This window comes from Acanthochromis polyacanthus, chromosome 23, assembly GCF_021347895.1.
Source record: "Acanthochromis polyacanthus isolate Apoly-LR-REF ecotype Palm Island chromosome 23, KAUST_Apoly_ChrSc, whole genome shotgun sequence".
In the NCBI taxonomy this organism is placed as follows: domain Eukaryota; kingdom Metazoa; phylum Chordata; class Actinopteri; family Pomacentridae; genus Acanthochromis; species Acanthochromis polyacanthus.
Window position 1 is genome coordinate 14,042,192 of NC_067135.1, and position 27,080 is coordinate 14,069,271.

The 27,080-nt window shown below is 39.4% G+C and overlaps 2 protein-coding genes across 3 annotated transcripts in view; one reads left to right on the forward strand and one right to left on the reverse strand.

Annotated features, from left to right (window-relative positions):
- Positions 1-2,367, forward strand: part of LOC110956599 (serine/threonine-protein kinase D3-like) — a 28,743-nt gene extending 26,376 nt beyond the window's left edge. The window contains exon 20 of the mRNA XM_051944019.1: positions 1,765-2,367. The gene's annotated coding sequence lies outside the window, so the exon portion shown is untranslated. The remainder of the gene's footprint in view (positions 1-1,764) is intronic.
- The window catches only part of actn3b (actinin alpha 3b), a 43,576-nt gene that overhangs the window by 3,141 nt on the left and 13,355 nt on the right, over positions 1-27,080 (reverse strand). For both annotated transcript variants that reach the window (XM_051944018.1, XM_022202200.2), the window contains exons 2-20: positions 15,661-15,775; positions 15,128-15,247; positions 14,098-14,184; positions 11,692-11,779; positions 11,342-11,420; positions 10,601-10,682; positions 9,934-10,019; positions 9,662-9,754; positions 8,351-8,581; positions 7,797-7,944; positions 6,494-6,644; positions 5,425-5,533; positions 5,057-5,197; positions 4,168-4,350; positions 3,446-3,580; positions 2,722-2,901; positions 2,479-2,625; positions 2,107-2,172; positions 1,750-1,908 (exon numbers count right to left, since the gene is read on the reverse strand). In XM_051944018.1, coding sequence (XP_051799978.1) covers positions 1,750-1,908; positions 2,107-2,172; positions 2,479-2,625; positions 2,722-2,901; positions 3,446-3,580; positions 4,168-4,350; positions 5,057-5,197; positions 5,425-5,533; positions 6,494-6,644; positions 7,797-7,944; positions 8,351-8,581; positions 9,662-9,754; positions 9,934-10,019; positions 10,601-10,682; positions 11,342-11,420; positions 11,692-11,779; positions 14,098-14,184; positions 15,128-15,247; positions 15,661-15,775 — 2,400 coding nt within the window. The remainder of the gene's footprint in view (positions 1-1,749; positions 1,909-2,106; positions 2,173-2,478; positions 2,626-2,721; positions 2,902-3,445; positions 3,581-4,167; positions 4,351-5,056; positions 5,198-5,424; positions 5,534-6,493; positions 6,645-7,796; positions 7,945-8,350; positions 8,582-9,661; positions 9,755-9,933; positions 10,020-10,600; positions 10,683-11,341; positions 11,421-11,691; positions 11,780-14,097; positions 14,185-15,127; positions 15,248-15,660; positions 15,776-27,080) is intronic.

Genomic DNA, 27,080 nt, shown 5'->3' on the forward strand with positions numbered 1-27,080 from the left:
CACTCCTCAAGCTCTGTAGGATGACAATGTTGTTCCACCTTCTGTTCCTCCATGTTTGCTGTTTTGTCCACATCTTTTTGCAGTCTTAGTGAAGGCCTACGTTGGAAAGTCACTGGTTTTCAGCCCTCCCAGCTTATGTGTCAAACAGCAGGCATTGGTCTGTGTACGAGTTCAAGCTCAGTGTTGAGGTTTCCTGACTCCATCGTTCATTGATACATAAGCTGAGGGTTATCAGAACCTAACATGACTGGGCTAAGAATGGCCCAGCACACATTAAGGAAGCACTGAAAACGTGTGGCTATCCTAACTAGGCCTAACAGCTCTGGAGAAAACAGCTAAATGAAAGACAGGTGTAACGACAACATTGTCTCGTATGTTTGTGGGCTATCTGGAAAACTCTTATTTTGAAAACAAAACATCCCAGCTACACTCTTGGACAAAAACTGGTTCTCCTGATGAAAACACCAAACAATAGTTGAGCAATGTTGTACATGAAGTTCAATAAAGCAAGGACTAAACACACCTACAGGGGAGACTAAACTACTACACCACAACACTTTAATGGCTCTAATGTTCATATTCTGAACATAGAAGACCGCTTGTTTGAGAGTAGTGAAGGAAGCCATCTATCAAAAGTGACCCACCACCTATCAACTCCTTATACTGCAGTTGTAACCTCTCAGCCCGGGAAGCTTCACTTCAGTAGGAGCTGATAATTAATACCTGGAGTTCACCACAAATCAGTCACAACCGAGGAAGTCTCTTGGATGAGAGATTAAATGTTTTCAAGAACCAAAACAAACTGTAACTGCCTTTTACTGGAGCAATTCTAATTATTTTGACCTGGATGAATGGAAATCTACATGTACTGATGCATCTGTCAAGATTGTATTTGCTCAGTAAAGTGATCAAAGACAGTTGACCAAATCTTTGAAGCCAAACTGCCTTTAAATTGAAGTGCTACTAATTTGGAACTTTCTAAACTTGAATTTTAACTACTGACATCTGGGAACAAGGAAATATTAGGATAATCTGTGAAGGCCAGTGTATATAGTCTGATATAAATCTACCACTTTAATTTTACCCAGTACCATTTTTGACTTGTACATTTCAACTTCTATCACATGATTTCATTTTTTTTCTTGGAAATTTTACCTCCTGGCTTCATAATTATCTTTTCTTTCATCCTTACGGTTTTTTTTTTGGAAGCATGACTTGCTTACTATAACAATATTCTGCCCCTATAAAGAGAAGAAGTTAATTTGAGTTGGTTTCAGTGAAAGTTCATCGAGATACAAATTGCCTAAATTTGTTTGTGATAAATTAACATGCTGTATATTTTGGAGGGGGCATTTTACAGCTAAAGTAAACTTGGTTGTGCTCTCTAGTGGACAAACTATGTAATGACATCAATAATTCAAACCTGATGTGGAATTTTTGGATTGTCAACATTTAATAGATCATTTTAAGTTTCAGTAGGAGTCATATTTGTATCAAGACGATGTGTCGTCCACAGAAATCAGGTTATCTAATCCCTTACCTCAGCTATCAAAAACATTTATCGTGTTTTCATGACTAATAAAGTTAAGATGCAACAGAAAGCTGTTTCTAAAATGACTAGTTTACATCCCGTTGCTGTAATATCTCAGATCTCAGCAACTACAGTGTTGCAAATGGAACTAATAATGAGCTAAACTTGATGATTGTGTTGTGTGTAAAGCTAAATGGCTGCTGTGTGTGTCCGCTTACCTTGTCTGATGCCAGGATCTTGAAGGAGGCCATGACTTGTTCTGCGGTGTCGGTCTCAGCGGTCTCGCGGGTCATGAAGTCGATGAAGGCCTGGAAGGTCACCACGCCCGTGTTGTTGGGGTCCACCAGTGTCATGATGCGAGCAAACTCCACTTCACCCTGTCGGCAAAACGACGTCTCACTTCAACATCATCACTGTACAATTCAACCAGTAAATAAGTACATTAAATTATTTGGACTCATTCTATCAGTTGGTCCTTAAACTGACTAATCCTGCTGAATCCATTCAAAGTGTTGTAAACAAGTGAAGCCTCTCTTAGTGTCAGTCTGTTCTTGACGTTGGCTCAGTGCACTGACCAGATCGTAACCCATAGAGATGAGGCAGGCACGGAAGTCGTCTGGGTCCATCATGCCGTTTCTCTTCTGCAAAGGAGAAAGATAACTGTGCTTTAATTTCTATAACAGTTTGTACATTACATGATAAGATTACTGAGTCACTGTAGTCATGCTCATGTTTTATTTCCCTGCTGGTGCTACAATATGGAGCATTTACTGAACTGGTTTTGAAATTTGGTTATTGCAAATTAAATTAAACTGATTTTGATCATTAAAAAACAATGATTAGTTTGTGTTTCCTCTGGACGTTCATCTTTAAAATAGTAGCTAAAAAGCAAACAAATTTCCAACATGAACAATCATTTCTAGGCACAGCAGTTAGAAATGTCTTACCCTGTCAAAGTGGTTGAAGGAGGCCCTGAACTCGTTGAGCTGCTCCTGGCTGATGCCCTTGGCGTCGCGGGTCAGGATCTGGTTCTCCACTTCATTGATGGTTCTGGCGATGGTTGTGAGCAACTGCTCCCAGCCCACACGGATGTGCTGAGGAAGTGAAGGAGAAGGAAGAGATCAAATAGAGACAGCAGACACTAAACAAACACACTAAAGGTGGAGCGTAGAAGGTCACGTTCGCTGCACCTCCATGGTGTAGTTGGTGTGCTTGTTGTCGAAAATGAGAGACTCCTGGCTGAGCTGGTGGTCTCCCTCCAGCTTGTCGATGTTGGATTTGTAGTTGATGATGTTCTGTTCGTACTGCTTCAGGCTGTTCATCTGTTCCTCCAGGGAGCCGGCGATGTCCACAGACACATGGCTGATCTCCTGCAGAGTCAAGAAGCAGGGAGGGCAATGATGACGTCTATTATTTCTGCACCTAATCTTTCCTTTGTGCTTTACATGCAGTCCTGCTGCTCTGGTTTAACAGCGTTACACATATAGACCAGCTTATGTGTCCTGCTCACCAGTTTTAAATCTGCAAATTCACTTTAAACTGATCAATCAAAAGTGGAACTAAAAGTAAATTATCACATTTCAATTTATTTCAAATTGTCTTGAAAATTAAAATGTAAAAAGACATACCTCTACATGTGTCACTGTATTGTTCTGTACTGACAGGTTGTGTTTTATAGCCTTTTAAATTCTTAATGCATCAGTTTATCCGTGCAACATTATGGTTTGCGACACAATAATTAAAGTGTCTACATAGTACAGAAACTCCTAAATTGTGAATCTTCTACAGGCACTGATGTCTGAGCTATAAATTCTACTGTGTTTATCGTGTTTTAGAGATTTTTCAGGCTGATTGCCCGCATCACTTTACACAAGAAGAGTCAAAGTCTGGTGTAGCGTGACAGTACCACCATACCTCCATCTTGGTTTGAATCCAGGGTCCGATGATGTTGGCCTGGGCAGCAAACTGGCGCCTCAGCCTCTCATTGGCCTGCTGTCTGGCCACCTCCTCCTGCAGCATTTGGTCTCTGAGGGGCACAAAGTGCTTCACCTGCAGACAATTCAGATTCAGTCACTGACAACTTTATAGATGTTTTACATACAATTTACATTCACCTGAATATTACCAGACTGCTTTAGTAAAGTGCTTTACTTTCAGTGAATTTAGTTTTATAGAAGTCAAATAAATTTAGTAAAGTTTGCAAAGTGAGTCTAGTTCTCCAGTTTCATAAGTGTCACAGGAAAGTCTATTTTTTGAGCAGAGTCGGTCTGATTTGTGTCACTATGACTGCACTGACAGATAGTCCTGAGCAGTTATTTTGATTTCCCCTGAGAGCTCACAGCCTGCGGTGTTCAGTGTCACTCTAAGCTACAAGTACGGTACTATTTCTGACCTGCCGCTGTGTAAGTACTGTACTTATAATTAGCCAGATGACCAAATGCAGTCCACAGCGTTAGGTAGACGTATCCTGTTTACATAATGTCAACTTATTCAGATAAGAAATAATGAACTGGTTTTAAAGGTGTTCCTGATACATTTAATCCATAATTTATAATAATCAACGTGTTATTTCTCATTGCTGCCACCTGACTTTAACCCCCACATGATTTTTCTTGGATATGTTGGATTTGACTCACAGTGTCCCACTTAGTGCTGATGTCCTGGGGGCTGAGGGTGGTGTACGGGTTGATTCCAGACAGCTTGATGCCGTAGGTCTGCGCAATCTTCAGGATCTCGTTGTGGATGCCCATGGTGGCCATGCGCTCCTTATCGGCCTCGGGCAGAGTGGCCTTGAACTGGTCGTGAGCTGTGATCAAACTCTGTACAGGAGAACAGAGACGGTGAAGAGCACGGGCAGGCAAACATGTTTGAGCTTTAATCCTGTTAACTGTAGGTCTTGTTTAAGTACTGAATAGTCTGTTTTCATGCAGCTGTATAGATAGAAACTGACTGCAGTAGTCAGATGTTAGCTCATGAATTTCAGCTTGTTTCACAGCCAGCTCAAATGTCATCAGAGCTTTCATCTCTCTGGGAGTAAACAGCAAATAATGCCTGAAAAACATTGATACATATTTGCCCTACTCTGTCATTAATCTATTACTCCAATTAACTTTTAGTAAATCCCTGCCAGTTCAAATATTTAGATTCAAAACCTGCACCCATGTGCATTAGTTGTCAGGTAGAGAAAAGCAAATTACAGGCATTTGGATAAATGAAATTCTCTGGTAGAGTGACCCTGTGTGTCAGTGGTAATGCAAATAAAATCCAATGTGACAAAACCTGAGTAGGCACTTCTAAAATTAGAGGAATAACCGGATTGAGCCGTTTCTGTTTTTAAATCGATTGTGATTATTGACTTGAACTATTTTTTACTGTCCATCAAGCACAAGAGACAGTTTACAGCAGGTGTGACATTCTAAAACAATATTTTAATCTGGGGTCTAACATTAACATATGTAATTATGAGTAATTACAAAGAAAAGGTGCAAAAAACCCAGTGCTTGTATTGTAACATATGGGGGGTACCTGGATCTCTTCAATGCTGTGGACAATGAACATGTCCTGCAGATCCTCCATGGCTCCGTCCATCCAGTTGTTGAAGGGCGCTGCCCTCTTAGCAAACTCCAGGTACAGCTGGTCGATGGTCTCCCACAGCTTCTCCACACGCTGCAGTCACAGAAACAGAAACGCTCTGATTACCAAAGCCAAGCTGTGGACTCAATCAGCGTGTGATCTGAAATTAACAATGTGGTATTTATTCTGTTTAAATCACTAGTTTACAGCCGACTCGTTGAGCATTTTCAGAACAAATAATTATTTAGTGGAATTTGCCAGTGTTAAAGATTATATTGCAACTTTTTGTTTAAAAAAAAATTATATTGTTTAAGGTTTACCTCCAGAGCGTCCCTCCTCTTCTGGGTGAGGGTGCCCAGGTTGTCCCACTGGTCACAGATGCCCTGGCAGCGGGCATTGACTGAGGCAGCATCATGGTAGTCCAGCTCACTGCAGGAGAGCAAAAAACACGACTATCAGTGATTTATAATCATGAAAAATGTATTTTAATTATGGTCAGATTCCCATCTAATTTTATTAACAGTGGAGTGGTTCCTTTGAGATCATTTGTAGCATTTCTATTTAAACCATTAGCATGAATATTCAGGTAACTTTACAATGTGATCCACTGTAGTTAGTTACTACCTCTGCGATGTATGATAAACTTACAGTTAAAATATATTAGGGCAGAAAAAAGTGAAAATCAACTATTCTGTGCAGTGATCACATTTACCCCAAACCTCTGACACATACTAAACCAGAATATTAAATGCTTTTTCACCCTTTCCTGTGACTGAGGGGTCATATGAGAACATAAGTGCTTCTGAGTGCTGACTGATAAATTACTAGTGGCAGACATCCATATTCAGCTTTATGGTGCGGATCTGCTCACATACTGTATATAACATCAAAGGGATCATCTCAAGACTATCTGAAAAGAAGCCCTGAGGAGTGGGGAGAAATATGGAAAGTCTGAGATCAGAGCTTCTGTGCTTTCATGAACATTCCTTTCATCTTTTTATCACTCTCATTAATATGCTTTCCACTCAACTGTTGCATCTTTTTGTTCTGGGCTGCATTCACAGCTTCATCTTCTCTAAACATCTCTCTCTAATCAAGGCCATTAATACTCCTGAAACACTCCAATCTCTCTTTCCCAAACAGCCACTCATCTGCATAATCTTCATTCTTAACACGTTTTTCCTCTGCAACCTGCTGTGACCTTAACGTTACAAATAAGCACACTACTGTTGGATATTTCTACCAATTTACTGCCGAATAAAGACCATAAAAACACTTGACTTCAGCTCAAAAGGCGAAAACCTTCCAAAGCTCTAATTTCTTTCAGTTTTCTTTACACACTTCCACCTTAAAAACGCTCCACAGTTCCTTTGTGATCCCTGGTCTTACTTCAGCTCCTGGGCGATGGCAGCGATCTGCTCCACTCTGTCCTGGTGAGCGGCGAGGTCGCTCTCGAAGGCCTCATGCTTCCTCATCAGGGCTCTGATCTCCATCAGAGAGGCCGACTCATAATCCTTCTGGGACAGAAGCTCCTCCTTACCTGAAACACACGGATGTTTCATCAACTGTGGAAACATTACAAAACACAATGAAAAGTCAGGACTACAAACTTTTAAATTTATGCAGCTCTTGCTTTAGTGTGGCCTCCAATCATATGTCTTCCTTCCTTTTCTCAGACTCATCATAGTGTTTTAATGTCCCCATAAATCATTATATCGTGTACAACTCTATCATTATATCATGTGATTTATCATCATTAAGGCAGGTTACCTTAGATTGTGTAGTCACAGATGACTGAGGTGAGATGGGGAAGAAACAAGTTACTAAAAGCTAATAACCATAGTTAATCTGACAGTACTATGACAACAAAAACAATGTGTCACCTTTAAATATCTGATAATCTTTGAATGACATTTTTATTCTTCACAATATATATATATATTTTTTAAAAAATCTTAGGTCCTTCTTTGTAAATCTAAGTGGCAGACAGACATGAGCAAGTAGGAAATTACCTGTGGTCTCATCTGTATCTGCTTTATACTTTCTGAAACCCAAACAGCTTCTGATCATGTTTTGCTTCGGTTTAATTTCTACATACTGCAATATCAGGTCAATATTCATAGAGGGAGCTCCAACGTATTTTGTGCAGTATAACAACGTTATATTTTCATAAACTGATCAACAAAAGTGGATTTTCTTTGACCATTTAGTTCACAAAATTACATCTAGAATCAGCATGTACAACATTTTTGTAAGTGCTCACGTATGTTACCACCAGTGGCAAAAATGGCTCCACAAACTACAGATGTTTTACCACATTTTAAATGTGTTTCCATACTTGTCTCCTATCTGCTCTGTGCAAACACCACCTGCAGTGCAGCCAAAAAGTCTGAATTTTTGTCATGAGACGGCCGGTTGCAGCTGACTCACTGCTGGTTAAGTTTCTGACAGAATGGTCCATCACGTGATCAGTTCAAAGACTGTCGGAGGTTTAAATGTCTGACTATTCTTTCCATTTCCACAGTTTGTGCTCTGATAAATGATAAAGACAACATGCTTTTACACTGTGGAGTCTGCAGACCATCTGACTTGCATTTCTTTGGCATTAAAACAACTACAGAAAAAATGAAAACCTGCACATTCCATGCAAATTATGTCTCTTTTATCTATCAAACCTTTCTTTGGTCCGTACCTCCAGTCCAGGCCTCATGCATGCCGCACTTCTGCTTGAACTTCTCAGCCAGGTGGTCGAGTCTCTCCAGACGGCGGATCTCGGTGAGCAGCCACTCCTCGTAGCCCTTCTCCACCTGCTCCAGACCCTTCCAGGCATTAGCAATATCCTGATGGAGAGGGAGAGGTTTTGTCATTACTGCACGCAGAGAACAAGAATATTAATTTGATTTATTTTCACTTGTTTGAGGGAGTTTAGCTTTGAATGCTGACTGCACTCTTCCAAATTAGACTGTGGGTAATGTCTGCCTTGAGAACATTTTAACATCTGTGTAAATTTCACCAGAAAATGAAATAAAACTAGTATTATTACCATTATTAACAAATTAAAACCCTAGAAATGACACTTATGTAAAAAAGTAAGACTGAAATGAACATATAAGTGGTGTTAGGAAAGTATTTTACAAGCTTTAAGGGAAGGAAAACAACACAGGAAACTAACAGCAATCCTGCAACTGATGTTAAAGCTTAAAAAGCCTCGACGACGCTGAGCAGCTAAAAATCTCTCCTGCTCACCGACACCATCTTGCCCTCGGAGGGCATGAAGGCGGGCCTGTTGCTGAGCCTCAGCTTGGTCTGCAGGGTGTTGAAGTTGATCTCCAGCTGACATTTCTCCTGCACGCGGGGCGGCTTGTGGATGCGGCGGTAGTCACGGAAATCCTCCAGCTTCTGCTGCATGGCGCGCATGGTCTGCTCTGCCACGCGGTTCTCCAGCCAGGGGATGGTACGGCGGATCCACTCCAGCAGCTAAAGAAACCCGGGAAAGGTGAGGGTTGGTTCCAAAATCATCTGGAAGGTTTGGCTTGTATGGTGTGTATAAAGTTTTCTTAGATTTTAGTGTTCAGTAACCGTTTCGCACGACCTTTTTGCTTTGAGGAATAGTTCTGTGGATGTACGTTCTTGTTGGTTATCCTTTGTCTCAATGGGTTCTACTGTTAAAGTCATTTAGATATGAAAGATTTTAACTACTCCCATATTACTCTCTTTCTTTAACACTTCTTCACCCCAAAAGAAACAAAAAAAAGCAGTACTTTCAAAATTACGCATTAAGGGCGTTGTAGTAGTTTTCAGTATTTTCTCTGTTGGTTGAATGTTGATGTTCTCTTAAATCTTCTTAATTCCACTTAATCTATGATTCAAGAAAAAATAAAATAAGTTTGATAACTGAAGCTTAAACAAAAACAGCTTTACAAATGGCAAGAATTTTGCCTATTTCCTAATTTTACACCACTATAAAGTGAACACTGTGGATCGTTAGGCTATACACAAGTCAAAATTTGAGATCTAAAGACATAGTTCTAATAAAAATAATAATAGTACCACCACTAATACTACTAAGAATAATAAAGTTATACAATGCAGCTTGCATTTGACTAAAAAAAAAATCAAATAAATCAAATAACTGTCAAGAAGATAATCTATAATGAAAATTATCAATAGTAGATGCATTTTGTTTCACTGCAACTTCCTTGATTTGTCCTAATTAAGATCATCACTGAAGCAGCTTTAAATTGCTTAATCATCTGATCAACTGACTGCTACATATTTGCAGTGTAATAATATACTGCCTTAATCTCATGGTAGGAGTTTGAGGTATATTGTTCTCAGCTGCTCTTTTTAAGTTTCTATGAGCGTGGAACTGTGAAAAATCTATTTTTCCTGCAGTGATTTTAGAGCCGTGTCATGTGAAGTCAGTAGGAGGACCTGAAAGATTTTTTTTTTTTTAAAGCAGCAGGTTTAAACTGCAGGAACATTAAAGCGTGGCTGCAGAGGAGGATGTGCAGGACAGACAGAGAGTGGGCGTATTCGATTGCAGCGGTTTCTCACCTCGCTGGCCAGCTTCTCGTACTCCTCCATCAGCTTCTCATTCTCCTGGTTGACGGCCAGCACCTTGCAGATACGGTTGGCAGCCGTCTCAGCCTGAGCAAAGGAGAGTAGCAACACTTAATCTATGGAAAATACACAACCAACACTCATACGCTCTTAAAAGGTTGCTGTTCTACTATGCGGACGGTTATACAGTTAGTTATACTGGAAGCACCAAGGTCCAAAGAGTGGGAATAGAAGATTTTACAATTAAAAGAAAAACACTACCCCACCTGCTCAGCTCCAGCGAAGGCGTGGTAGAAGCAGGACACGTAGGTCATGATGGCCTTCTCATCAGGTTTGGGTGTGTTCACAATATCTGAGGGTGTAACAAATGAGAACAGTCAAACATCTTTTAAAAAAACAGCCTTGATCAGTCAAAGCCCACAAGCAAAGCAAAGTAAAAATGTCATTATAGCGCATTTGTCCTTTATTCTTGTCAGTTTTGTATTCCATAAAGCAGCTTTGTTATGCTGGATGTACGTTTAAAAAATAAATTGCACTCATATTCTTAATTTAAAATGAAATGTTGCTCAGCTGGAAATGAAGTGACTCACTAAAATGACGGATGCTACCATAAAGTAAGGAACATTATGATTTAGGCTTGTATTGAGGAGTCATTTTGGGACATTTGCCTAAAAAACAGCCAAATGTCTGAGGTCAGTAACAACAACGTTTCAATACATGCTTTTAAAGTGATTTAAAAAGCATTTATTTTTCAATGTAGCTGGTTGAATTTTTAAGTAGGAAGGACCTTGTGCCATCTGGCATGGTGTATTTTACTCCAGCGGAAGTTGTCATTATGTGTCAGCATAAAGAGGGACGAGGGACAAGGTGCTGCACAGGTTTGTCATTTTTACTGCCATTTCATTTTCATATGATTTTGTTTGACGACCTCACCTTCAGCATCGAGCATCTTGGGGATGTCAAGGAACTTCTCAGCCACCTCAAAGGCAGTGTTCAGGTTACCAATGGGATCATCCTACAGGCAGAATGTGCATTATTAACACTATACCACACATTTACCGCAGGATACCAATTTGAGATAAGTAAGGGACAAAAAAAAAAGGAAACAAAAATTAGATTTGCATGAATTACTGAGGACTCCAAAGAAACCTCTTAAAGCAACGTTTCAATCTCGTAAAGTTTTGGCAGGATTTAGCAAGCGAACAATAAGTGTGCACATCTTATTTTTGTTTTATTCCTGTAATACATCCAATCTGTAAACACATAGTTCTGGGCATGATAAATACTTTGCTTATTCTAGTAATTTGGCACTTAAATTGTCAACACTTAAAATCCAATAACACTCCAACAATAAACTAGTATATAATCTCTTAAAACATCAAATATATGGTCTACAAGGCCTCAAATTTATATCCTATTTACAAAATACTTTAAATGACACTAAGGGCTGAAAAATACTAGATTATGATACAGAAACCCAGCACCCAGAGCAAAATATGCTCCCAGAAAAAAAAAAAAAAAAAAAAAAAAAAAAAAAAAAATCGCTGAATGATGGAGAAATTGGGTGTTTGAGCAATGAAACAGTTGCAAGAAGACTCCATGAGTCATGATTCAAGTCCAAAAACACACTGGCTAGCAGAGAAAAAAAGAAGAAAGCAGGGAAGGACAGGCCACCTTTCTCAGTTTGGAGTAGTCAATGAGGTCAGGTCTGTGTCTGTGGATGAGGGCACACAGGGCCAGGCCATCCTTCCAACTGAGTCAAGAGAAGAGGAGGCAGAAAAGCAGAGGAGACCACATGAGTGGAAAGGTAAGAAACACAGGCGGAACAGTGAAGTAGAGTAAAGATTTTTGTGGAGAGGCGTGATGAGACAGACGGAGAACAGGTAGGTGTCAAAATGTTCAACAGGAGACTCACAATGAGAAAAATATTGGAAATAGAAGAGATCAACTATACACAGAACAGAAATATGAGCCCAGTGATTGCAGTTCCCTGCTGATGCCACAGTTCGGCGTTGCAGACCCACCTGATGTGGAAGTTCTGCACATTGACGTTCCTGTAGGGGGCAGTCTTCCTCTGGCACCACAGCAGCAGACCCTCCTTAGCAGAGGTCTCTGGAAAAGTCGAGGGAGGAAGATGGTGAGCATTTGAGACAAGACAATTTATTCAAACATTAATCTTGAATAAGGAAGGGAAGCAGAAATAATGCTGAGGATGGTCAGAGCATCAGAGGGAGGCAGGATGAAAGAGTGATGGAGAAAGGAGACGAGTTAAGAGTGAAGCCTCAGACTATTCAAAAGTGGTAACCTCAAATCAGATGAAAAATGTTTAGGATCGACAACGAGAATAAAATATAGGCCTCAAGCTTGTCTGAATGTTGGTTTAAAGATATAATTTCCTGCACTAGTGGAGGGAATAGATGTTATATGAGGTTAGAACAAGGTCGACTGCAAAAGAAGTGAAGCTGCGTGACAGCACAAAATATTGAAGAGCAGGAGCAATAAAAGGAGAGTTAAGGAAGACCACTTGAAGGTAAAAGGGTCCAGAGGCGTGTGGAAGGACGGAGTGAACAAGGTCTGAGTCTTTATAAACAAGAATTTAGTGCGAGCTGACCTGCTGACAACATGAAGCTTGACTGAAATGACACGAGGTGCAAATACAGTTCAGGGAAATTCGTAGGATGGAGGAGAAGATCAAAGATGATTTACTGCACAAAGGTATGCAACAAATCATACGTGTACTAAACTAAGTTCTAAGATGATGCAGAGGTTGTTGACCTGAGATACAGATCAATCATGTGGACTTGTGTGGAACTCTGGGTAAATGAGTGTATGAAAACATTTTTTTTTCCAATATCCGGACTATACAAAAGTTTTCATGTTTTTCAAGTTTTCAAACACTCAACATGTTAAAGGTAAATGGGAAAGAGGAGGAGGAGTGCTAATATCTGAAGAAGAATAGGAGAACATTTGTAAATTATGATGGAAAACTACTTCTTCCCACAGCTGGAGGGAATTTGGGTGGAAAAGTATCACGAGGTTCTTTATTACCCCTGCACAAAGAGACATCAGGGTGTTGGTACAAACTGTTGGAGGTTGTGTGGTTAAACTGCAGCCAATCATTACCACACATTCTGGGATTGAGCGAAACTCACACCTTTTGGTGAGAAGTTCATAAATGTCTGGAAACTGCTTTTCAAATACTTATTCCATCCGATGTTTTCACACTGTATTTGGGAGCTGGAGTACTGCATACTCAATCTGCAGCAGACAAATACTTAATGAGAGTATTACCTGTGGGAGGGACGAAGGCCTTGACTAAGAAGTGGCTACAACCAGATGCTCCAACATTAGATGACTGGTAGAAAATTATACATGACATTTACATTATGGAAAAGACTGGCGCAATCAGAGAAATTTCTGACATGGTGGACAAAATGGGTCAGGTATATGGGCCCATGGAGACTAGACTTACTTTAACTACCCTTCTATAAAATATTGATTTTCCAGGATCACCAAAAGATTGTGTTGTGAGCGTATCTTCACAAGTAGATGAGTGAGAATGACAGCTTCTTTGTTCATTGGTTTTTTTTGGTTCAAGAATGTATATATCTGCTTAAAATGTCATTGAAAATGGAAGGGAGAGCAGCAACTAAAAGGTCAATATCACTGAAACAAGTTTTAGACTATTGACTGATATTATGCATGGTGTATATATATATATATGTGTGTGTGTGTGTGTGTGTGTGTGTGTGTGTGTGTGTGTGTGTGTGTGTGTGTGTGTGTGTGTGTGTGTGTGTGTGTGTGTGTGTGTGTGTGTAAATGGATATGTGTGATATCTGAATGACTTGAATTTGACATGAATGTTGGACTATGTATGATCTCCCAGATAAAAAAAAAACAAAAAAAAAAACACCTTTTTCCCCCCTTAATTAGTGACAAAAGTGACTTACCCTCAGTCTGCTTAGTAGTGTTTGTAAAAAACTGCCTTAATCATTGCTCATTGTCATCCAAACTAACTTCAAAGTTACACAAAGTATGCACAGTATAGTCTGATATTTTGGAAAGGGTATTCACTTCTCTGCTAGGAGCTGAGATGCAAAGACTGACAGTATCATATCCGTCTGTTGAATATGAAGCTACAGCCTGTTGCTAGTTAGCTTAGCATTGTGACTACAAAAAAGTGAAAGCAGCTCACCTGGTTTTGTAACAAACACCAAGTAAGAGCAATTCAAATACTCAGTAATTGATCTTGACTATTTAATTTGTACAAAATCTGAAATGTAAAGCTTTCAGAAAGTTGCTGTTTGTGGGGTGTTGTGAGCATGACTATTCTATTGAGCAGTGAACAGCTTCGAAATAAAAAAAATCTTTTGTCAATTTTAATGTTTAAGTAAGTGTTATTTTATGTAACACATACAGTACACACACACCTTCTACAGAGATGTCCTGGATGGCGAAGCGCAGGATGATGGTCCAGATCATACCAAGAGTCATCTTCACATTACCGTCAACAATTTCTGCAAAAACACAAACACGATAGTTGGTCACAGCAATGGTGAACACAAAAAGACTAAAAGCATCTCACTGAAGCTCTGTTTGCACAAGTTTGTGCCTTTTGAAGCCATTTCTTTTGATACAAATTGAATTAAATGTGGCCTGAAGGCTGAAAATAAATCTTGATGGCAGTTACAGTGAGAAAAATTGAAGTCACACAAAAATCCACAAACTGCTTTTGAAGTGCTGAGAATGCCTGTTTTCATGAACTCTTATCAGTCTTTACTGAAGATTATTACCCTGTTAAGTTTATCCAGTTCAACTCAATAAATCACATTTAGAGAGCTATGAAAACATGTCTGAGCATAAAAACATGACTAACAATGTTATTTTCAGCCATTTTTCTCTTACTATAAGTGTTCTTTTATTGTAACTGTTTTATTGTAACTTGTTTTCAGTAAAGTAACAGGATCTATCTTTGAAACAGCCTTCTGGAACCCACCAACATTCCGGAACCCATCAAGTAATAGCAAATTTAGTCTCCAATTTGCTACTACTTTTCTGCAATCATACAAACCTTATTATTAAATGTTTAAAATGATAACATTAATGCTGACATATTACACTTCTGCATGTAAAATGACAAGTCCATCAAAAATAAAAGTACTGTGATTCACTTACTTAATCAACACTTTAAAATACAGAAACTTGCAGTAAAGAGAATTATTTTAAAATAAATTTGTTGCGTTTGTTTCCACCTGGGCGATATGTACTTTACTTTCCTGTCACGGCTGAATTCTACTGATGCTGTGAATTTTAGCCATCTGGTGCTCAAAAGTAGGCCTGAGAAATGCAAATACTACAGCATGTGACCTTGGTATATTAATTAAAAGGGGGATGATAGGCAGCAGGGGGACATGACTAACAGGAGGGGAGTTTTTTCTTTAGTCAAAGCAGGATCCTCACCCTCAGCACCAATGGACACCAGCTTGACCCCCTTGCTGCAGATGAAGTCCAGAGCTTTATTCACGTTGGCAATCTTGTGGAAACGCATCTTGCCTTTGTCGGGTTTGGGCAGCCTCTCGCCTGAAACACAAGAAAAGACGCACCAGATAATTCATCTACTTGATTATCAGCTATTGTTTCAGTTGTTAATTCAGTAAAAATGTCAAAAAGTTGTGCCTCTTTGGGTTTTAGGCTCTAGTTGAACTACCCTTTTACACTGGGTCATATTTAGGTTGCAGTACATACAAAGTTTCAGTTCAAAGTACTATGTTACTTTGGCACTAATAAAGGCACTATTAAATCTATAATGACCACTTAGGAGCATCAACTGATCAACATAAATCTTTTCTTTACAAAGAAAGTGACAAAAAGGAAACAGCAAAACTTGACCTTCTTTCTAAACTCAGCTATAACTAGATTATTACAGTACATCGTCCAATACGATTCTGTAAACAAACAGCAAATGTGTGTGTATGTGTGTGTGTGAGATCCACCTGATATGACCTCCAGCAGCAGCATGAGTTTGAGGCCATTTCTGAAATCCTCTTCAATGTTCTCAATCTGTGTCCCGGCCTTCCTCAAGTGGGAGTTACACCAAGCTGTGAAGGTCTGAGGGAGAAACCCAGAGGGATATAGAGGTCAGCCAGCCACCTATCCAACTGTGTGACATATACATTCACTGAGGCCGAGGGCGAGCAAACCATTACTTACCTGCTACACACAACTACAACAACATGCTTCAACAAACACACACACACACACATATATATGCTCAGCTTGACATTTCCCTTTTGAGACCAGGGTCAAAACTGCTTAGCAAGGCCTGAACTGTCCTCTTCAATTTGCGACCTTGTTGTGGCTCTGGCTGCTGACAGTGAGCGGTACAGTCACACTTTGACATTTACGTCAGTTTGACGGCCGCTGTTTACTCATGGGTCTTGATCTAGTTGAATCTGACTTCTCGTTTAGAGTATTACTGAGTTCCTTTATTGTCATTTTGGAAGTGTAGCTTGTGGCTCTGGCATTTGCCAAATTACATAAAAATTATATTGCAGTCTATTATTTTACAAGATTTCAATAGGTATTTACTTCAAACACTGACAGACGTGTGACATTTGCAAAGTATGGGCTCAGTAATAACCATTTCTTAAGCAGCTAGACATGAGGTGTATCATCAGGTGCAGCAAAATGAGTCGAAGTCGGGAAAGTACCTGCTCATTTCTGGTCCTATCTGCTTGTTGTGTTGAACACTTAACAGGAGTAGGTGCTTTTGAAAGCCAGATACCTCATTTTGGAAAGCAAACTCTTCATTAGGCCATGGTGCTGAGCGCAATAGGCAGAGTGTAGATGGTGATGTAAATGGCTCTCAGCCGCTGAGTGCTTGCTTTTGGTCTGTCTGGAAAACTGCCTAATGGCGCCGGTTGTGCACGTAGGGGACAATTCAATTGGTTCCATCAGGCCATTCAATCAATCACTGAATGGCATTTTGAGAGGCTTTCATAATGTTTAGCTTAAATGCGAAAATAGGATGTGTGTCTGTGTGTGTGTGTTCAAACCCAGGAGTGTGCATGTGTGTTAGGGCTTCTAGTATAGAGCCAAAACTTTGCCAGCGTTTGGAGGATGTGGGGGTGTAGAAGCAGAATAAGTACATGAGCTGAATAACTAACTACAGATGATAGCGTGGGTGGAGTGAGGGGAGGGAGAGAGAGAGAGGGGGAGAGAGAGAGAGAGAGAGAGAGAGAGAGAGAGAGAGAGAGAGAGACTGGGATGCAGAGAGAGGGATGTATAAATTAGCAATGAAACAGGACTTGTGCTCAGTAGGTGAGAACATAAATTTTCCATTAGAACAGAGTGCATTAGATAATCTAGATATCAAAATGTGTATGTCCTTCAACAGTATGTGGGTGTGTGTTTAAACCCTGCCTAACGGCTGAAACCACATGGGTGGACACAGAAACGAAGCACGGGTGACAAAGTAAAGCCAAGGAAAGAAAATCAAGACAAAGTAACTGGTGTGTTTGACAGAAAGAGAAGAAAAAAGAAAAAAACACCAGTGGTCAATTTATGTGGTGTCAGAATAATAAGAAATAGAAGCTCCCCGCTGTGAAAATTCACATGAACGCCCACTCAAGTCAGAACAACAACTCAGAAAGTTGGTGAAAATTCTGGTACACGACTTGCTTTTGACGTCACACATCCCCAAACATGGAGACCGAAAGTAAACGGCTGGTTGATGGTATGAAACTTAGTCTGTATCAAATCATTTTTGACAAGTAAACCTGACAGCAAGTCAGTAAAGCAATACTTTGGAATTGTTTAAATGCTCTGAGCAATGTAATACAGCGTTTCATCTTTGTGGCATCTCTGTTGTTTTCATATTCTGACCTAAAAGCACATCTGATGAGCATAAGAAAGCACAATCAGTTAAAAAAAAGAAATACAGAGACAGTGCTTATGTCAAAATTGCCTTGTTCTCATTTCTCAGCTCTGTCGTCTGTAAATGTATACTGAATATATTTACTGCTTTCTGAGGTTTTATAGATAAATGGTTAAATAAAACGACAGATGAAAGCGATAATTATTGTTGTGTAACCTGGCTTGTTTCACACAGATTTTCTCTCATTTGCCTCGGGAAGACTTGCAGTTGGTAGAAACTGTCATTAACATAACTAAAGGAGGCTGAGCAATTTTCTTATCTTTTCTCTCTTTTGGTGCCCCTATGACCATGTAAAATGTATTTTATAGAACAGTAAATACATATAAATGTTGCATTTCACATTGTTGACATTGTGAATTTCCACTTCTGAAAATCTTACATCAATTTCTATTGTACGTGTTGCTGAGGGAAACTTTTTTCCTTTTTGGGTAAATAATTATTAAACGAAGTCAGTAATACATTTGTTAACTAATTTGGCATTATTCAGTGGGAAGCCACAGAGCATTTCTGTGATGAGTTACAGGGGAGTTGTGGTTGCTCTTCTGATTATGTAACCCTGACTTGCCCTCTTCTGCACAACATTTAAAGGCCAGTGAGCCACAGCGAAAGTGCTGTAAGTAAGAACAATTAACAGGCATTTGTGCTTTGCATAAGTGCTTCTATTTTATGCTACTTTTAATTCAAATGCACTTCACATTTTAGAGGGGCACATTTGTTTGACAGCAGTAGTCATCTTGCAGATTAAGGCTTTTATAAAAGCAACAATTTATGATTTTGTAAGATTATTGATATAGTAGGATGATGCATTTTAGATTTACCCACCTCAATGCATATAAGTTAGAAACTTAGACCAGCTTAAACATTAGATGGGATTCTTTTGTTGCACAAAACTGCAACTGGAATGTCGTGCATCATATACAAAACTACATTTTAATGTATAAGTATATTTGGGAATAACACTTCTGACTTAGAATGAAATATTTTTATTGCACCAGTGCTATATTTACATTAGCACAACGTGAAAAAGTTTTACAGCTGGCAGTAATTTCATGGAATTTATATTTCCTTTTGCTCATATTTCAACAACATCTGGACAGAAACTACACTGTCATGCCTGTAAAACATTATTCAATTCAAAGTGAATTTCAGATTTTGAAGGTCAAAGAGAAAGAGACAAAGCAGCAGCAAAGTGGAGAAGTGAGAGGAGTGAGAGGAATGCCCAGGCCCTGGTGTAATTTGATGTAAGGGTCTGGAGGGGAGAAGAGGCCGCTTGTCCAACCAGCCAGGGTCCCAGCAGGTGTTTGTCTCCTTTGCCATGCATGACCAAATTTAGACAGACTCCTAATCCAGCACACACCGGCCACCAAGCCAAACCGGAGGAGGCAAGGAGGCATGTGAAGGAAGAAGGAGGAGGTAGAGAGCTGAAGGAGCTGGAAGGAGGGGGTGAGAGCGGGGGCTAAATTAGGTAGAAGAGGGGGAGAAACGGTTGAAAAGTGGAGGGAGGGTGCAGGACAAGGAGGAGGAGGAGGCAGTGGAGGCTAAATTGGGTTGCCATGGGACACCAGTGGACAGCTGAGAAGGCAGGATTCCTGAAGCGAACTGTAAGAGTCCAAGACTGAGAAAGAGAGAGAGGAGAAGACGACGATGGGAAGGAAGGAATGGATTTAAGAATATGAGGAAATATAAAATAATAACTCGAGAAAGTGTGAGAAAGATGAGAGGGGTGACATCTGGCCTACATCAAAGGAGAGCTGTTGGAAACTAAAGTGGTACTAATTGAAATCAAGGATTCACTTAACCTTAATCCCAGATTCATTAAATTCAAAACACTTATCAGCAGAGTACAATAAAAAAAAACAATTAACTGCCATACCTTTGACATTAAAGGTCTTATTTCTATTCTACTGCATCTGTAATGCTTTATTATCTCATCCGCTGGGTTTATTGTAAAGCCTGTGGTCGTCTACAGAGTCCACCGGCATGAAGTCACACTCCATCCTGGCCTCACCCCCTCCCTCCTCTACACTGTCCGTCCACACCTGTCGGTCTGGCTCGGCTCAGCTCGGCTGGAGCCTTTTTACAGGTCCTTCTTGTAAAATGAGGTCACGGTAGCCCAGCTGAATGCCTGTCATAACTACGCCCCCGCCCCCCTCTAAGGGGAATCAGGGCTGCTGACCCTCAATACAGCTGACATGCATATACACACACATGTTCCTACAATCACACATGCACTCTTCCTCACATCTGAACAGGCTTGGAGCTCTTAATAATGTCGGCTAGCTCGACTGTCCATCATAGAGCTGACGCAAACACAGCGCTGCCTGGAGCTGCCACTACCGGCCTCAGAGGGGAAGCCAAGAGCAATATACATTTTATAAGCTAACTTATTGAATATCTAAACTTAACATTTCCCATTTGCCTGCTTTCAGGAACTTTCCATCCTTCAGCACCGACAAGAAAATATCCAAGTGTTGTAAAACATAAACTCAGTTAAACAAGTGAAATGAAACACCGCAGACTTTAAAATGTTCGTCATGTAATTTTTTTGCATAGGAAATTGCATATATTGTTTATTTCTAGCTTGAAATAATTTGTCATATCTAAGACAGTGCAAAGAAACGTGTCAAAGTGTAAATAACACAACTGTTATTAACATTACTAACATTAGTAATTTGGTAAAATTGGAATGCATATTAATAACGGTAGATCCGTTGTTCTTATAAAATATCTCTCATACACTCATAACCTGCTTTGTTTTCCATGTACAGTCAGTGATGTCTAACATTACGGACGGCATTTGTGATCATTTTTAGAGAACAGCATTGAAATATTTTACCAATTAACCTACACAATTGGTATTTATAACAAGATTTTAGAGCCCAGATTCTAGCCTAAAGATTTTTCCAAACACTCTATGGAAATTCTAAGGTAAGAGGCAAACACCTTTAGCGCTTTAACAGCTACAAGGACAAGGACTTTATGTTTTGTGACAATGTGAGTTACCCCCATAGTTCCAAAGCTTCGAGACTGTGGAAACTTTCACACTGAATAAAGTCGGATTCTGCTGCAGACTGTAGCACGGACTGCAGCCGGCAGCAGTTACATACTGATGCTAGGGCTGGGTGATAAATCGAATTAATTCAATTAATTCACCTTTTTAAAACCTGACGATTTGAAAATTTGCCAAATCGTAAAATCGAGGCGAGCTTAAATATATAACAATACAGATTCTTCTTCTGCCTTTCACGACTTGTGCACTGGTGTTTGCTTCCGCCTCTCATCTCCTTCCGCCAAAACACTCACAGCCCCGTCACGGCGGACAGAACAGCAGACGACGAGTTGGTCGCGAGAAAAGGGCCTCATGTTACATCGATTATATGGAAGTGGTTCAGCTTTGACAAGACTGACACAGAGCAAACTACAGTCATATGCAAGGTTTGCAAAAGTACTGTGAAAATGAAGAGTAACAGCACAACTAACCTCTTTCAGCACCTCCGGCAAAGGCATCCTAAAGAATGGGAAGAGTGCTACGAGAGTGCGGCATGGCTAGCACTAGCCATAGCAAACAGACCGCAAAGAAACAACAAAAATCAATTAAAATCGTAATCGTCCAGGATGACTAAATAGGTAAATAAATAAATAATCGAGATTTTATTTCTTGGCCATATCGCCCAGCCCTAACTGATGCAGAAGAAAAGTTGTAAGGAATGAATTTAAGCAGTTTAAGAAAAACTTAACGCTACCCATCCCTTTAAAATATTGATCGACTTTTTTTTCGATGCTACTCATTATACTGACCAACTGCAACAGCCTAACAACCAACCAATTTTTATTTGTGACCTGCCAGATAGCTAGCAGGTCACAAATAGATATTCAATGAACTTGAGTAAAAATGTTTTGGATTAGCATGGCTAATGCTACTTTTGCAATAATAACAAATATGGCAATAAGGTTTGCTAATAGCAAATCGGCAGTAAAGGGTAAATTTCAAATAAATCTTTCATTATAAGTCAGTGCAACCTGACATGGGAGCCATAGACTAGGATCATACTGTGATTACCTCTGACATAAATCTCACACACACTGCCCTGTTGTTAGCCGTCAGCTGAGACTGACCGATGAGTCCACAGTGCTCTTTACACGTTCTGAGCTCCTTTTCTCTGCCTCAGACTGTCCTTAGACAAAAGGAACAAAACCTGAAACTGTAGACTCCTGCTAATGACATGGATAATTACATAAACCTGCAGGACAGTCTTAATTTACACCTCACTGGTGTCCGGTGTTTTTCCTTGGAGTGTGTAGATTTAATTACAGACGTCTACAGCAGCTGATTCCACTAATTAGCACCTTCAATCAGACCCGGCTGATTTAATTAGAGAAATATGTTGGTGGAGTGTTTGTCTGGAATAAACATGTGCATACTGACTTGGCTTGCAGAACGCACTTTTCCATTTACAGCTATCCATAATCTGTGTAGTTTTATGCTAAGTGTTTTAAGATTTTATCCGCTGACAGAAAGCTACTGTAGAATGAAAATCTATGAGGCTTGTGATGCAGGAAACAATTAGAAAACAATCAGCAGAGCTTTAGAAAAGGGGTGATTGGGAGCACTTGAGGCAGAAATGCAGTTAAAAAATCTATGGTAATTCATTTTATGAAGTCAATGTTATTCTGAGAATCATTTTGCATCGCTATGATGGACTACGACAGAACATTTTTATTGCAGTTTCGAACATTAAGACCATAACCTCATTCTTTCATGTCTAGTTAGTTTAAATAAAAGTCCTGATGTAGTGGTTAAAATGCATGCAGGGGTATTCTGTTTCATTCTCTTCTACTCTACCCACTGTTTTGGCTCTTTTGTCCATAAAGTCAGTCTTTTATGACTATCTACCACAATAAACATGCTGCATTATTAAAAATGAGCAACAACAACACATTGCATTTTCTGAATGAATATCTGCATTAATAATAATAATAATAATAATGGTTACATTTATATAGCGCTTTTCAAGACACCCAATGCGCTTTACAATGAATCCATCATTATTCATTGTCAGAAAGTGCTTAAGAAAGAATAAAAATATCAGCGACAAAATGTGGTCTCTGACCTTTTAATCATTATTATAGGATCTCCTGTATTATAAATAATGCATATCTTAAATTAGCATGCAGAAAATCTGTATACAGTACACATGTCTTATAGTAATAAAACAAAAAGTATTTCCATCTAACTGCCAGCGTAAAAAAAGTCTGCCTGCAAGTTTGACATTGCGGACTCCGTTCACACCTGTTCACTACAGCTACCTTTGCCATACACCTGTTCAGCAGTCATGTCCTGCAGTCTTTCACGCACACAGCCACACATGCCACATAAACTGATCACAGCCCACTCACATGCAGCATACACAACAACAGCTGCACATAAAAACACGGTGTTCTTCTGTTTATAAGGTCGCTACGTTTGTGATGCACAAGGACTCACGGATTCCAACCTGGACTGAGTAAGATCACAACGTAAACTGTTTTCAAAGATATCAATATAAACTGGAATAATTACAATGATCATGTCGTTATTGTGAAGTTAGGATCTGAAAAAAAAACTGCAGTGAAGTATAAATAATGCATATTAACCACACAAACCTCCCACAATATCCAGGCTATCCTTCAGAGAAAAAGTCTTCAGCCACATGTGTAATAATCGTCACATTAATTTTGGACCACCACCAGATCAAGTGTTTGCACTGAGAAGGAAAGATGCACCCAATGTCAACAGACCACAAGTCAGCGGTTATTAAAAACAGACACAAAGCACAACAGTTCTTGCTCCGCTGTGTTGCTCCTGCTCATCTCTGTTACTGGATTTTAAAGCAACAAAGACTTACGTCTATGCAAAATCAGGATTCCTAAAAGATTTTAGAATCTCACTGGTGTTTTTCATTTTCCTTCTCTCATTCAGCATGGTTTACATTGTTTATAGTCGCACTCAAAGCAATTGTGCTACAGAATAAAACTTAAAAATCTCTTTCTAAAAAGAAGCTGCAAACTAACTATAAACACAATTATGTGACACTACCATGGTAAAATCTGCTGTAATTGACCAGCACTGACTGACAGAGCATCAAATTAGATGGGCTCTGTTCATCTTTTACCACATACCCAAGTGGAGGGACAGAACATAATTTGCTCATCTGTCAGAACTGTGCTCCCCACATCAGCAAACTCAAAACACACACACACAAAAAAAAAAAAAAAAAAAAAAAATCACATTATCGACATGAGACTTCTACAAAGTAGGGAATCAGCAATATCCAAACAAATAGCAAATATTAATAATTGCATTACATTAATAAAAGACTCCAGAACTACTGACATGGTGATATTTTTCGACTTTTGCACACACAAAAACTGTGGAGAACACTGCGACAGCACTTATGCAAGTCCTCAACCATAACACTTGTGACAGATTCGAACAGTCGCCCTTGAGCTACATCAGCTCTGAGTGGACAAACAACACTCCCATCACCGCTTCTCATCTCAGGGCAAGTGTCAATAAAAAAAAAAAAGCACTTTTGAAAGCATGGCCATTTGCTGTGGATGTGACTTTTTGGTAAAAACGACAACTCAAGCTGGACTATCTATGAGAATCAGAAAGGTGCTTTTTACTGTTATTTTGCAGATTACACATGTTAAATTGTAAGATTACTTTTTAAGTTAAATGTATATGGTAACTGTAAAAAAACGGCGCCAAAACTGTAAACGTCAATGCCAGATTTATTTATATAGCACATTTAAAAAGGCCTATAGCCAAAAACACTAAATATTAACGTCTACATCAAAAATCAGTATTTTTATAAATGATCACTTGTGTATTTACAACATTTAAATGTAAAACACACAATTTTTACTGTATTTAAAGTAGCAAAACCTTATTTTACAGATGTTTGCCTTGATTTGAAAAAAAAAAACCCCTGTAGATTAAGGATTTAAAAAATCTTAAATACATTTTTCCTGTTATTTTTCAGATTTCCTCATTTTATTAAATTACAGATATCTAGAAAAATCACAGAAAGCAGTACTATTTTCATGTTGACTTAAAAAAAATCTAAAAGCAGTATTTTAAAAACAGATATTTGTTCTTTTACTATTTGCAACTGTAGATTATTGTGTTACTGTATTTTAATTCGATTAACATTATTTTTCAGATATTTGCCCATATTTTCACAGTTTGTTACATTTTTGGACAGTACACTACTACACCATTTATTGTATGTTTTTTTAGCACTCTTGATGCTTGCTTTTCACAGTTTTTTTGAGTCTAGAGACACAATTTTCCAAAAATTCTGTTACAAAATTAAAAGACTCTCCTGTGTTAATATTGTCAAAAAACTAAAATAATCAGGAATGAGGAATTCTACAAGGACAGTCAAGTTCTACAATATTAAAGAATAAGTAAACAATATAACGTGACGCCATCTTTGATACTCAATGCCACAGACGCATCTCGATCAACACCAAAAAAAGCACTGAGGTCTACAAACCACACAACAGTTAAAGATTTTTGTGGCAAAACACGGCCTGTGAAGAGGCAACAAAAGAATTCATCTGACCTCACTTTCTTGCCTCAGGGGTCTCCTGTAAACAACAATTGCCCCAAGATCCTTCACTGACTTTTGACAGGTGATAAAGTGACATGGCTACAGTGGAGGGAAGGGGAGAGTTACACCACATAACAGGTGCCACCACCAGCTCCCCCCTTTGCACCTCCCACCCTCTACCCCCAGCTACTCCAAATCTTTCCCTTGTGGGCTTTAAATACCCCCCACCCCCTCCAAAAGAGACGCAGCCCTGAACTTGGGTGTCACTCAGAAGATTTGGGGCAATGACGTAAGAGCTGAGTGTTTACCCCCAAATACAAATACTCCTAATAGACAAACTGAACTCTCCCGCCCCACCGACTCACCTATAATCCCCCCTTAACGGCTAAACAACTATGGATACAACTTCTGACAAACTTCCTCTCCTTTTCTAGATTTAGACTTTGTGATTTTAATCTTTGTTTCTTTATACTCACTACTTTTTCCATTTTGGGTCTACAGTGGTTTTCTCAACGGATTGAAACTATTTGCTGCTTTGACTTAAACAGTCACAGGGTAAACCTCCTGGCTTATTTGCTTAGATTAATCAATTTTTTTTTTTAAACTGACTTTTGTCTCATTTTTAAAAAAGATGGTTTGCAGAATAAAAACTACAAATGTAATTCACAAGTGTCTGTAAAGAGAAAAAAAATGGCAGAAGACAAATCTAGACGAATATAATACAAATAGTGAAAAGGTATTCTTCATCATCATGATGCAAAAAGAAACAAAAAGCTGTTAACAAAGGGGGTCATAAACTGAAATATATTAGATAACATTGACAAACAAGATATTTTTGGGGGGTTAACTTGAGGCAAAGACTTTCCATGTAAATTATCTGGTAATCTTAGGAAGGGATATTGCAAGGTAAGAGACAAGCAGACAGAACAATCTCATTTCTCCTTAATGAGTGTCAGATAAGTGTACATTCAGCTGAATCAACACCGAAAATCAGATGAAAAATAATCTTGGTGAATATTATGGAACTGTAAGTAAATCAGCCCTGCTTTCCACTTCTTCTCTATGAAGGATTAACGGCCTAATACCCGGAGACCCTGCTGACAACGAGGCTACCACTGGCCTCCAACGCGAGGCCCGAGTCCAAACCCATGGATTTATGTCTGTGTTTAGAGGATAAAAGGCCTAGGACACCTCTTGCAATCAAAATGTGTGTGTATGTGTGTGTCAGCGCTGTGCCAGATGCCAGTGAGATACACTGTGGGCACGGGGGATTTGAGCTGCTCAGAGAACAGGTGGAGCAGGTGATGAAAGACAACTGTTCTCCACCCACAAACACACTGAGTACAATGCTAATATTTTAAAGATTTAAGGATGAGTTCTGTATGAACAGAACATAATGCTGAAAGCTATACTCACAACGCACCAGCTGTGTTTACACATCAGACAACCTGTGTGGAAACAGCATCACCTGCAGCATTTTAACGCGAGGAAGAGAACTGTGTCACATGGAAACACAGGTAGCATGAGGCAGTCTCAGCCAAATCAAGTGCTCATTTATTGTCTGCCCATGTATGAACAACACAAGGGAGCAGACAGCTAACCTGGTTGAGTCCATCACTTGCTATGCCACAACCATCTGTGCTGTCGTCATATGAATTGCTTCGACTCAGTAGGAGGACACATTGCGTCCTGCTCAGCTCCATAATGCTGCCTTACATTGTGTTCCACTGCTACATGCTTCCAGGTCGCTGTGCCACCAGAATGATGATGCCAGCCACAAGTGCCAGCCAAAACCGGACAATGTGTCCCTACAGCAGTGTCTCTGTGTCTACAAGTGTTCAGTTTTCAGAGGTCACCGACATCCTGACAGGAAACAAAA